Genomic DNA, 13,644 nt, shown 5'->3' on the forward strand with positions numbered 1-13,644 from the left:
CTTGTGGAATTGAAAGACGGCATAACCGCGCTGGAAACTGGTCCCGCGGGTGTCTCCAAAAATTAAGTGTAAAAAGTTACCACTGCTGAGCTCCTCAGGAGTCCCACTCCTAGTTAGACAGCAAAGCTTGTTCAGAGACCGTCACAGGAGCATTATCCATAACTGTCAAGAAATGGAAACAACCCCAGTGACCACCACGTGACGAGTGGATAAACAAAATGTGGTCGAGTCGGGTGCTGGAGTATTACTGGCAACGCGAATAAATGAAACATCACCTGCTACAACGCAGATGAACCTTGAAAACACGGTGTTCAGCGAAAGCAGCCACTCACGAAAGACCAAATCATACAATTTATATGAAATGTCCCAAATAATCAAATCGACAGGAACAGAAAGGTGAGGGGGGCTGCCAGACAACGGGAGAAGGGAGAAATGTGGAGCGACTCCTCATGGATACCAGGGGTTCTTTGTTAGGTGATGAAAATGGTCTAATATTAGGGAGCAGTGATGGCTGGACGAGTTTGCGAATACTAAAAACCAGCAAATTATACACACCGGAAGTGTGAATGTTACAGCATGTGAATTGAATTCCAATGCTCACTCATTTGCCTGAGCTGGGAAGTGGGGCCTGTGAGTTTGGGGTAGGGAAGAGACCTGGTCTGCTTAGCGGACGCTGGGCTCCGTTCCTCAGGGAGCTGCACCATATGTACGGCAAATGGTGTGCCATGTCGGGAAGGCCTGCAGTCGTCAGGGCTGGCCTCTACCGGAAGGGAAACCCAACTAATCGGGACAGAAAAGAGCCTGATTGTGTCCACATGTGAAAGGATATCCTATGGTGCCCACATTTGAACAAACGTCCTACAGCTCAGAACTAACTGCAATAAAGAGGATGTTTCATTCTCCACGTGTGACTTCTGAGTCTTTTACGTTCACTTCCTCACTCAGGAAGGCAAGAAATATTTTTAATGATTCCAAAAATCAGCCAAAGGCCAAAAGCTTCCAACCTAGTCTCTTTTGTTCACAGGGAGATTAGCAGAAGTGAGACAGATGTTACGGACTTATTTACACCAACTGAACTGCATCAAGGCAGGGGTAAGAACTCCTTCAGAATTTCTTATTCACACACACACACACAAAAAGATATTTTTCTCGATATAGGATTCGATGTTATTTAATTTTATCTCTGTACAACATCTAAAATAGTCTTTTATACTAGTCACCAATTATATGCATTTTGGGAGCAAGGCTTTAAGCCCATGAGAAAAGGCTTTTACTACGTGAATAGGCCCGCACATCTTCATATACAACAGGTCCCATGTAGCCTGCCGGGGTCTGAACAATACAGACATTAAGTCTGGTATATATTCAGACCAGATCACACTTTTACAACAAGGAAAGAAGCAAGTGCATGTTTCATCTTCAGCAGAGCCTGCAGACTTCGCTCATAATGAGCAATGCTCCTGTTGTCTCTGGTTTCCCTAACTGCTCCCCTGTTCTGGGTTGGGGTGCAATAAAATGGTAACACAAAGAGCAAAGATGATTCAAAGCTCCAGCTTTCTCCCTGCTTTTCCTTTCTTATCTTGTCTGGAATGTGCCACAGCCCCTACAGGGTAATCCAGGGTCTGCTTTTATTAAAATATACAGGGATATCTGAGCGGAAATAATCCTTAATTATTAAGTTTACAATAGAATCGCAATTTTAGAAAAAGAAAGAGGCTCTGACAGCACCTCCGTTCCTCAGTGAGTCTGTTATACTTAGAGATTTAATAGAACTCACTGCAGAAAAACACAGCGGCCAGGAGGGTTTTTCGGTGTGAGCTCTTGGTTTGAGGGAGGACGAGCGGCAGGCACTGAAACTGTGGGAAGATTCAAGGGCAAGTCAGTATCACAGCAGAAAAGCTTTCTGTGGGGGAAGAAGAACAGAGCAACTTTCCAAAAAAAAATCAAAAGGCCTGTGGCTTCCAGGCTTTGGCAGAGCCAAGGTTACAATCCCAGGAGCATCAAGGACTCCACTGTGACCTTGGACAAGCTACTGAACCTCTGTGAGCCTCAGTTTCCTCGTCCATTTGTGCGGATAACGGCATCTACCGTGCCAGGTTGGGATGAAGGTCAAATACAATGGCCTATGTGATGCTCAGTATCTGAACCACACAAAGTATTTCTCTTTGACCTTACATACATGCATGACCAAACGGCATAGATGCCTTACCTGTTCAAAGATACCACATGCCCACGGTACTTTCTCTTTTCCCTAGCTTTACCGAGGTATAATTGACAAAAATTGTATAAATTTAAGGTACATATTAAATATATTATTTAATTTTTTAAAAGATTTTATTTATTTATTTTACAGTGAGAGAGGGAACACAAGCAGGGGGAATGGGAGAGGGGGAAGCAGGCTTCCCGCTGAGCGGGGAGCCCAATGTGGGGCTCGATCCCAGGACCCTGGGATCATGACCTGAGCCAAAGGCAGACCCTCAACGACTGAGCCACCCAGGTGCCCCTACATTAAATATATTATAAACATTAAGGTGATGTATCTGTATATGTATACATTGTGAAATAATCTCTGCAATCAAGCTAATTAACTTATCCATCCCCCAGTGACCATTTCCTTTACTCCATGCTTTTTTCCTAAGTCTTACTAGAACATTAATTCCAAGGCTTTATTTTATTTAAAGTAGGTTCCACACGCAGTGTGGAGTCCAATACAGGGCTTGAACTCACGACCCTGAGATCAAGCCCTGAGCTGGGACCAAGAGTCGGACGCTTAACTGACTGAGCCACCCAGGTGCAACCCACTAAGCCTTTAAAACCACTATTTACTTCATGCTCAGCACCTCAAAAATACATATTTTGGCGGAGGGATGAAGGGGTGATTACAGAGATCATAGTAATGATAACAATTCTCTACATGGTCACCCAAAATGATGATTAAAAATCAAAATAATGATACTCAAAATACTTTTTTTTTTCAGTGGCGAGCTCAGACTCTGAAGCTAGGCTGACTGGATACAAAGCCAGCTCTAGCATCTTCTCTGACCCTGAGCTCTGACTCAACCTACGGATTCTCAGCTTCATCATCTGTAAAATGGGGATAATTATAGTACCCACCTCATGGAGTCACAGGAGCATGAAATGCATTAATATCTGAAAAACACTTAGAGAGCTAGGTTTGTATTTGTTCAATACACAAAATACAGAAATGTTTCACATAGATTACCTCTGATAATAGTCCAACAGGGCTCTAAGAGAGGTTAGAGAACAAGCCAAACCTCTAAGTACAGAGACTTCACTAGGGTCGCCCAGCTCACAGATGGTAAGACCAGAATCAGAACCTACTTCTGTTTGTTTGTTTTATTCAAATCCTAGGTTCTTCACATCACAATCTGGAAACTGCTTCTATAATAAGTTTAAGCCTGAATGAGCAATAATACAATTAGAGGCAGATACTGGGCACAAATATGCTGTTTTATCCTCCATGTTCTTCAGGGGCACAGTGAAGTTTAAAAAAACAAACAAACAAACAAACAAACAAAAAACCCACCAAAAACCCAGCTGCTTGATATGCAAAGTAAGGGAAATCACCCAGTTTCTTCCTGGCAACAGGGCTGTAGAGTGTGAGAGTAAGTAGATCATCCTCGCAAACAAATATTAAATTTTTACAAGCTGGCCCACCTTCCCGTCCAGGAGGTAAACACCTAGCTGCTAAGTAATGTTTTTTCTTCCTCTGCCCACTAAAAGCTCAGTTTCTTTGAAGAGCTGCTATACTTCCCAGTTTATCTGCAAATGGAGTTGGAGTTCTGTCCCCCAATTTTTCTTTAAACACCCTTCCATCTAGGTGACACAGGAACAGAGTGTACTCTTTTCTGCTAGGTAAACTCTCTTTCACGTATATTTTATATTTACTTTTTCTCATCTACCCTTTTTCTTTATTACAGAGGTTGCATAATGAGATGACCAAAAATACATGTAAAGAGAAGACAAAAGCAAGATCACCTTTATTTCTCCTTCTCTAAACACAACACAAAGAACTCCATTTCTAAACATGGCCTCTGCCAGTCCTTCTGCCACGGTATTTTGACCATGTTTACATGGCTTGTTCTTACACAGTGGAATAATATGCACATGTTTTGAACCGTGTTGTCACTTATAAAATATAATTTGTCCACATTAGGACATATGTTTTAAGACCAACCAAGAACATGGTATACTACAAAAGGGTGTTCCATTATTTAGTCTTATTGTTTTCTAAGTATTATTCACATTTTTCGGATTATAAATAGTTATGTCATAAAAGCGTTTTCGGTAGTCAGGATTATCCTTTGAAGACAGAGTCCCTGAAGTAGTCATATGGGGTCAAGGTCTTGGGCATTAACACCATAAAATTTCTTTCCCAAAAGATTATAGCAATTTGCAGCTCTGGTAGGAGTATATAAGAGTGCCTGGGATCACTCTTTTACGATCTTTTAAACTAGAGCGTGCCCACTGTCGCCAGGCATACTGCAGAAGTAAAATGGATTGGATGTAACAAAGCAAGCCTTAAATGAAAATTTGCTGAAAATCCTGTCTGGAAAATAAATCTAATTGCTGTAATTAACAGTGAAAGCCAAAAGAAGCATCCTACCACTATTATTATATTATTATTAACATTAGAAAGGTACTTCATTTGCCAAAGCATTTTATAATCATGTATTGGTTAATCCCCATAACGTGCCTCGGAAGCAACGAAGCTATTTATAGACAGACTTTCTGCGCGAAAAGTCTTTCAAAAGTCCTTTTGTCTTGATATCTCAAGTCATTATCACCAGTACATCAATTCACATTCTCATTTGTCGAATTTCAAGGATGGGAGGGACTGAAGTGGTCATCTGAACCAAGATCAAGTAGTCACTGACGTGGCGTGCAGAATTTTCCTAATGCATACTAAGAATTTGCTTTCTTCTCAACTCCCCATGCCTCCACAAAAGCATGGCATGCCATCAGGGGCCAATTATAAACCTGCTATTTTTAAATGTAACATCTTTGTGCTACACAGTGACTGTAGGAGTAAAAGTTTACACTCAATGGGGTTCCTCAGGGTTTCAGCAACTACTGGAATTATTTGATATGTAGCTAAAGCAATAGCGATAATATTTATGCCCAACAACACCGAACATTTTTATGGCTTTAAAATTTGCCATAATTGAGAAACAGCACAAGTGACTATCTGTAATCATGCACATACTCTTTTCTAAAAAGGGGGCGCCCCCCCAATCAGGGAGGGATCGAGTTCTTTCGTGGTGACAAGAAATAAACACAAAAAAGTTGAGAACCACTCCTCTAATTCAGTGCTTAGAAGACAAAATGCCTGGTTTCAAACAGCAGATGAAGGCGGCAGAACCACAAGGAGTCTCAAAAATGGCACAGGGGCGATGGTGGTGAACAAAGGGTTTCTCACCTTATGTCAAAGACGTGAGGTTGAGCCCTGCTTCGTCATTATTTATTTGGTATTACATTTCCTTCTGAGACGTGCAGCTGAAATCCCAATGCCAACTGCACAGGCTAAGAGGAGGGAACGGAGAGCCCCTACCACTAGCTGGCAGTGTTCTCTACTTGGTGGTTACTTATTTCTCCCCTTTCCCCACTCTGGGGTTGGGGGGGTTGAGGCAGGGAATCCCCCAACTCCTGGGTGGGGAGCAAATCTGCTTGCTGACTATAAGCACAGCAGGGCACCCAGGAAAAGACCCACCGGGTGGTTCAGTACAACTGAGCAAATAAATTTTGTCTTCAACCTAATAAATTCTGGGGTGCACGGATACACAGCAAAAGTTAAGTGACCTAAGAACTAAAGTCTAAAGGGTTAAAATGACCTGCTGAAAGTCACTCAGTATAGAGTGGTATGACTGTGTCATCAAACCAGGTCTGAGCTAGATCTATTAGTTAACTGGTTGAATAAATAGATCTTCAGGTTATTTATTAATGAAGTTTCCCAGATGCACTAGTTAAACAAGTAAACATTGACTGAGCATCTAACACTTAGGAAGTCCTTCCCTAAGATACGGAGAATCCAGAAATCTAAGGCATGCTTTCTGTCCCCAGAAGTCCCATATTCTACTACAGAAGACACAACGTGAATAAATAAAAGACAATGTACTAAGTACAGTGATAAAAAGATGCACAGGGTATTGTGGGCTGGGAGAAGGCAGAGCCCTAGCGCAGAATGACCGGTACTGGTGGGCCTCCTGTTAGAAGGATAAGGAGTTTGCAAAGTTGGGAGGGGGAAAAAGGAGGGAGGAGGTGAGGAAGGGACAAACAGAGCGGCATGGGGACGACAGCAGGCAGGGCACACCCGGGAGAGGGTGAAAACTATGAGCAGGTCAGTGTTGCTGGAAAGTAAAGCCCCAGCAAGGGGAAGAGAGAGAAAGCATGCTGAGGATAACAGCAGGCCCTGACGGGTCTGTGTGGTCTCTAACCTGATGGTAAAGAAACTCGATTCTCTCCCCTCCATGACAAGAAGCCAATGAAAGGTTTGAAGACATCAGATTTGCCTTTCTGAAATACCACCTGGCCTTAGAGGCTGGCTCTGTGGGGACTGGAAGGCCTGGTGGAGGAGAGAGAACATGCAGACCTTAACTGTGCCAGGTGCAGTAGGGATGAAGAGAAAGGGAAGAAATTAACACTATGAAGAGGGAAAACGCCCAAGTGCATCACAGAGGGGCTGGGTGGGGGTCTGAGAGAGAAAGTGGAACCAACAGTCAGTTTCTTGCATGGCCTGCCGGTCTTGGGTGCCCACCACACCTCCCATCTCTGCTGCGGCCATTGACCGCTAGATTTGGGCATTAACTTCACAGTGATCTTTGGTTTGTTGAGCTCTAAGAGCTTTTCACCACTGTTCCTACTGCTCAGAACCTTCTGGATCTTGGCTACAGCCACGAATAAGCTTCATCTAAACCCTTGGTAAGAATGTTAGAACAGAGCCAAGGACACTGGCTGGAACTACAGACTCAATTCTGGATACACCGTCAGTCAGTCTAGATATCCATCAAGCTGAACAGTGAAAACAGAAGAAAGTCCCTGTTAAAAAGAACAAGCAAGTGGCAGGAGTTTAACTTGGACAAGAGATGACTCGGGAGAGGCAGATCACTTCCAGGTGGAAAAGGACCCCATTGTTTGTAGGGCCGTTTCCATGGGAATCCACTAGGACCCACAGACAGCAGCTACAGGCTGGAAAACTTCGGTTTAATATAAGACAGGACTTTCTGATGGTTAGAAACGCCCAAACGTGGGACAGGCTACGTTGGAATAGAGTAAGCAACCTCTATCAGTTTGCTAGAGCTGTCCTAACAAAATACCACACACTGGGGGTGCTTAAACAACAGAAACCTAGTTTCTGCGGTTCTGGCAGGTGAAGTCTGAGATCAGGGCCTGCAGGGTTGGGTTCTCCTGAGGCCTCCCTCCTGGGCTTGGAGATGGGTCTTTGCTCTGTGTGAGGCTGTCTCCCAATCTCCCTTCCTTATCAGGACACCAGTCATATTAGACTACAGTCCATTCATAATTGCCTCAATTTAACTGAATTACCCCTTTAAAGGCCAATTCCAAATACAGTTCGCATTCTGAGTTATTAGGGGCGAGGGCTCCAATAGATCAATTTTACGGGGATACTGTTCAGTCCATCACACAACCTATCAATAGGGGCGTGTACACAGAGGGGTCTGGTGACTGTCAGGCAACGGAAGGCCAAGGAAGAAATGGAAGCCTCAAATTTGGAGTGTCCCTCAAGGGTCCCCTTAGGTCTAAGAGCTACAATCCTAAACATTGTGGGACAACACCTCATTGCTTCTGTTAAACATTATTAACACAATAATCTCCCCCAGGGTTTCAGACAAAAATCACATTTTCACGGCAGCTTCAGTGACTGATGAGAAATGTTGCTCTTCTATACCCCGCCCTTGAGGAAGCGTGCAGGCTGGCGGTCACACACACAAGTCACATGCACGAGTCACATGCACAAGCTGCGCGCCCAAGCCTCACGCACCAGCCCACAGGGTACCACGGCCACGCTTACCTGTGAAACAGGACAGACTTGACCAAGGTGACAACGTCGCGGCTGGCATTATACCCGGCACAGACGATAGCAACGTGGATTGTCTGGGAAGCAAAGAACACAGGGCAAGAAGTCAGACAGATGGAAGAGGGCCTTCCTGGTGCTTCAGACCATGTGGAAAAGAAAAATCACCCTGATCTCTTATGGGATCGTTAGAAAACAAAGGGCATAGTTTGCAGCTGTGGAAAATAACTTGAGATGGTTTTATTAAGGCCCTTTTCATCAGTTTATGGAGCAATCATCATTTGGAAACCAATCGTTAAGGCTCTTTGCAATTACGTTTTGGGGACTAGAGAAAGGGCAATTGGCTCAAACAGGCAAATGGTGAGTCTCCTACTCCCACGCTGGGAGACCGTGACAACGGGTGACAAGAGAGAAGAAAGAAATACATTCCGAAAGGAAGAACTGATAGTCAGGGGTCTTAGACTGAGAAGCAATGGCTCGGAGGTGGGAAATGTTCTTGCAAGATGTCTCAGATTAAGGGTGCCTGATTGGGCCAAGAGACCAATGGGAATGTCTATAAGAGTACATCTATAAAAAGGGCGCCAGCTGGGACATCATTCTAAGAACTGAAGACTGGCAGAATTAAAGGGGACCTTATGGCCCATCTCCTCTGACTCTGTCCTTTAGCTCAGGGTGACTGTGGGAAAGTGGTGGCATCAGGTGACTCACAGTAATACAGGGGCCATGGCACGTCCTGCAGGAGGTCATGGAGTACGGAAGGGGATAATACCAAGAGCAGAATGTGGTGTTGGGCACACTGCCTTCCAATCACAGCAGAGATGATCTCTAGAGCCGAGCCTCCCAAAGGGGAGGTCCCTTGGCACCCCGGTGGGCTGTACGTGAATTATAGGATACAAAGTCGCTTATCTCTTCAAGCGAGAGCTCAAGGCTACCAGGCAGGGCTGGCTCCCTCAGGCTGGGCTACCCTCTGAGCTTCAGCAACTTGACAGAGATTGAGAAGCCCTGGTCTAGTGCAGCCCATACAGAAAGTCATCCAGCCTCTCAAAACAGCTCCAAGAATGAAAGGTTCACACCTCTCGATGTATCTTTTACTGATGTGCAGCCTTCCTTGACTTGAAACCAGCCTAATACCCACCCCACCTTGCTCTGTCCTGGGAGGACTGCAGAACAAGTACTTTCCCTCCAGCACCCAATACCTAATGAAACTACTCACAGCCTTGGTTCCCAATGGCACAGCTTCTGGACCTCCGTTATTCTAATCAGCCAGTTCAAAACACAGTTCTGTTGACTCTATGCACCGCTTTTGCAACTCCCTAGGAGTCTAGAATTACTTTAAAGTAAAAAGTAAAAAAAAGGGGGGGGAAAGGGAAGAAAAATGCAGTTCTGATATCCTGGACTCTCCCCTACAGGCTTTCAGAACAATGACCTCTGGCTCCCAGGCCTGCTTCACCACCCCACCCACAACATCATCAAGGGAAGTTACTCGGGCTTAGACAGGTGGGATTCAAACTGTGGAACAGAGATTCTTCATCCTTATAACATACCAGAAACACCGGAAAGATTTTTAAACTACATCCTGTGCCCCAACCCCACCTCAGACCAATTAACTCACAGTCTCTGATGGCCAGGATTTAAAATTCCTCTGCTGGAAGCCAGTGGTTCTCAATAGGAGGCAAAAGTCATCCCCCCTGCCCTGCCCAGAACATCGGACAAAGTCTGTCTGGAGTCCTTTTCGGTGGTCACTCCTGGGGATGTGCGGGGCTATGGCATCAAGTGGGCAGAGACCAGAGATGCTGCTCGACCCCCTACGAGGCACAAAGCAGCCCCCACAATAGAGAATTACCTTGCCCCAAAGCTCACAGGGCTGTTGTGAGGAAATTCAGCTTCCAGAAAGAAGCAAGAGGGCGTGTGGGGAAACTCAGACCCACGAGCTACCAACCCAACCTCGTCTCACATAAAATTAGACCATATTGGGGCGCCTGGGTGGCTCAGTTGGTTAAGCAACTGTCTTCGGCTCAGGTCATGATCCTGCAGTTCCAGGATTGAGTTCTGCATCGGCGGGGGGGGGGGGGGGGTCCCTGCTCGGCAGGGAGTCTACTTCTCCCTTTGACCCTCCCCCATCTCATGCCCTCTCTCTCATTCTCTCTCTCAAATAAATTAAAAAATTAAAAATTAAAAAAAAATTAGACCATATTATGCATATCTTAATTTCTCCACCTGTAAAACGAAGACACCATCGCTTATCTCTGGATATCATCTCCCAAAGACTCAGCATGAGAGACTGTAAAGCGGAATGCCACTGTCACCATTTAAATCACGAAGGAAATGAATAGGAAAACGCCTATACGTGGGAGACATAGCCAGGAAGGGGACAAGAATGCATAAAAGCTGAATCAGGCTCTTTGGAATCACAAATATTTAAACACATGGCCTCCCAGATATCAAACTTTGTCTGGGCTTCAGGGTTCAGGGGCTTTTGAAAATGGGCCCATTAGATGTAAGCACAAGAGTGCACATTCGCAAACATTTTACATAATTTTCCAAACTCTTCAGTTTCGTCCAATACACCTGCCACCATGAATAAATTCATCATCCGGAGCCGCAGAGCCCAGGCCCTGTTCCCCGGGAATGCAGAAAATCGGGAGTGCCGTGAACATGCCTTGGAGTTCTGGATGGTCCCAACTTTTTGTGGGGCCGGGAGTGAATGCCAAGAATGGGTCGGGGGCTGGGGTTCGGAGTGAACAGGGGACAGGGATGAACGCTCCTTGAAAGAGCACAGTCACAAATATGGTCTCACCATGATAACTTGGCTCGGAAGCTACGAAGTCCAGGTTTTAAGTGTTTGCATGTAGTGACTTAAAGAGGACCGACCAATGGCCACAACTACTGGGACATTCCCCTCATCAGAGTGACGGGTCTGAATATCAGATTCAGTGACCACTGTCCCCTCACAAGAATTCCTTATATTTTATATGGATGTCATACTTGCCTTTACTGGTCACAAAGCTCGGAGGGGGGTTGGGGGTGATGATGTTATCTGCTCCTCCAAACTCACTCTTCTTCCAATTCACTCCTGCCCCAAACAGGTACCCCTAATTTGCTCCATGCCTGAGCCCCTGACTTTACAGAATGAGTAACTGGGCTCCCATTGCCTCGGGTTTCTGGTTGAGTTTGGTCACTGGGACGCCTGATGGCAGGTGGAAAGAGAGGTCAGATCCCCTGCGCCTTTCAGAAACCCTCTCCCAGAGTTCCGGCTCTCTTGGGCTCCTTAAGGCCACCTGCCTCGTGCCCTATGGGCCCAGGGGTTGTAGTGACTCTCTCTAGGGAGCTCCACCACCCTCACTGGCTCCCATGCCTGTGGCCCTGCCTCAAACCCTTCCCAGCTCGTCTGTGTGTGCCATCAGTTTCCTTCTAGGGCCTGACCAGTTCCAGTGACCCTTCCTTAGCCCTGCATCAGTCCTGGTGGCTGGAAGGGAAGCACAGGTGGCTCTGAGGCATTCAGAGATAAACTGCTGATCCCGAAGGTGAAACGAGGCAGGAGAGCACCAACAGAATTGCACTGGAGAATGTGTGAGTTGTGTTTATAAATTTTAAGCAGCTTGACAAAGTTCTCAGACACATGAACCACAGGTTCTTTCTAAGGAAGCCCACAGAGCATCCTGCTCACTCCCTCCAGTCCTGACCCTGGTGCTCAGCACACATCCACGAGCTGTACCTGAAGATATGACGTAGACAACTAGGGCCAAGTGGGTGATGTTTACTTCTAGGACTTGGAAGAAGGATCCAGGCCTGACACAGGCGTTTCTGGAGTCCCTAACGTGCCAGGCCCTGTGTTGTGCTCAGAAGACAGAAAGGTGAATCAGTCCCCCAGGGCCAAGTGAAGAGGGAGAACGACCGCTACCCAATCCCATCAGAGACCGGGAAGGCTCCGCAGACCGGCGAGCTCAGTGTCCTTGCAAGCCAGAGTAGCCTGAGCCACCTAGACCAAGAGGATGCCAGGGATCGGCAGGGAGGAGAGGGCATTCCAGTGACTCCACCAGGGCAACCGTCACTCCTGACATTCAGGGCCAGCTGGGATTTGTAGCTCTCTGCTTGTTAGCCTTCACTGGAACCAGAAAAAGAACATTCTCTGTGTTCCGCACCCCCTTGCCCCCACCCCAACACACACAAGAAAAATCCCCACGGGGTTTTTTTCAAATAGGGATGCAGGGGGAAAAAAGAGTCCCAAAAGAAATCCAGAAGAAACTAAGGGATGGCAGGCAAGGTGTGAGCCTGGCACAAGTAATCAGTGCTGTGCCCAGCTGTGCTGCCCCCAGGAACGCTAGGAGCCGCAGGACCCGGAGGGCCTGGTACTCCCTGCGAGGCACTCTGTCTGGGGCACAACTGAGTGCGAGCACGTCCTGTCGGGGACACTGCCGGCAAGGAGAGAGGGGAAACCCATTGCAGCACCAGTACCTGTGCTGTGAAAAGTCAGGCTCAGCGGCAGGACAGCGGCAGACCTCCATGCTGGGGACGAGGGGAGGGGAGGCAGGCCTCCCAGGGGACAGGCGGCTGGGGAGAAGCACACAGCCAGGGCCAGAGGCGGGGGTGGCTTTGTGGGGAAAACCCAACCAGAGTGAAGAGATCCGGTTTGAACTGCCACGTCAAAGCTGAGCTGCTGCTATATGACCGTGGAGCATCGCTTCATGTCCCTGGGCCTTCCCGGCTTGCCTATAAAATGGAGACTAAAAATGGGCACCGCGCTGGGTCACTGTGAGCATCCAACGAGAGCAAGAAGGTGCCCCTAGTGAATGGACGCTGCTTACCGAATGCCTGAATAGCATACGGAGTTGTTCAACATCTCTGTGCTTGAACCCCCTCAAGCTACACAACAGGGACATAACACTACGCATCCTCAAGGGGTTGTTGAGGATGAGGAATAAGTGGCTCTCAAACTCAGTGTGCACCATGATCCCTGGAGGGCTTGTTCTGACAGAGTGAGGGATGGGGGCGGGGAGGGGGTAGGGAACACTTCCCCCGAGTTTCTGATCTAGGAGGTTGACATGCGGGCCTGAGGACGGCCTGCATCCAGGTGATGCTGATGCTGTTGGTCCAGGGACCACACTTTGAGAACCACTGCTCTAGCTAAGTGCTTTGAAGACTGCTGGGTAAAAACTCAACCAGACGTTAGCTGTGATCACACAGAGTATGAGGGGTGTTCCAAGAATCCGTTTCCAATACCTCTCCAGTGGAGAGCACCTTCTCTTGCACTTGTATAAAAGAACGAGAGACAGCACGCCATCACTGTCCCCAGGTCTTGGAATTCATGACTCTCTCAGGGTGAGGATGAGGCAAGGAGGACTCAAGATGCAGGCTTTTTCTGTGCCAAGAACAAAACCGTGGAGATCAGGAGAGCTGGGTGTTGGCTGCAGCTCTGCCTCTGGCCGGCTGAGTGACCTTGTGCAAGTGACTTGACCTCTCTGATCCTTGGTGAATCCTCGAGACAAGGAGGAGGGTAGAATTTCTATATATAGTAGTACACAGGGGACACTTTCCAAGACCTCCAAGGGACACCTGAAACTGTGGACACTACTGAACCCTATATAGATTGTTTT

The 13,644-nt window shown here is 46.9% G+C and overlaps 1 protein-coding gene across 1 annotated transcript in view; it reads right to left on the reverse strand.

The window, feature by feature from the left end:
• The window catches only part of LOC148163811 (xylosyl- and glucuronyltransferase LARGE1-like), a 304,191-nt gene that overhangs the window by 41,868 nt on the left and 248,679 nt on the right, over window positions 1-13,644 (reverse strand). The window contains exon 4 of the mRNA XM_088025737.1: window positions 8,048-8,130. Coding sequence (XP_087881863.1) covers window positions 8,048-8,130 — 83 coding nt within the window. The remainder of the gene's footprint in view (window positions 1-8,047; window positions 8,131-13,644) is intronic.

The sequence above is a fragment of the Eumetopias jubatus genome, unplaced genomic scaffold, assembly GCF_037043125.1.
Source record: "Eumetopias jubatus isolate StellerSeaLion01/CBP00866 unplaced genomic scaffold, mEumJub1_p1.0 scaffold_8, whole genome shotgun sequence".
Lineage (NCBI taxonomy): Eukaryota > Metazoa > Chordata > Mammalia > Carnivora > Otariidae > Eumetopias > Eumetopias jubatus.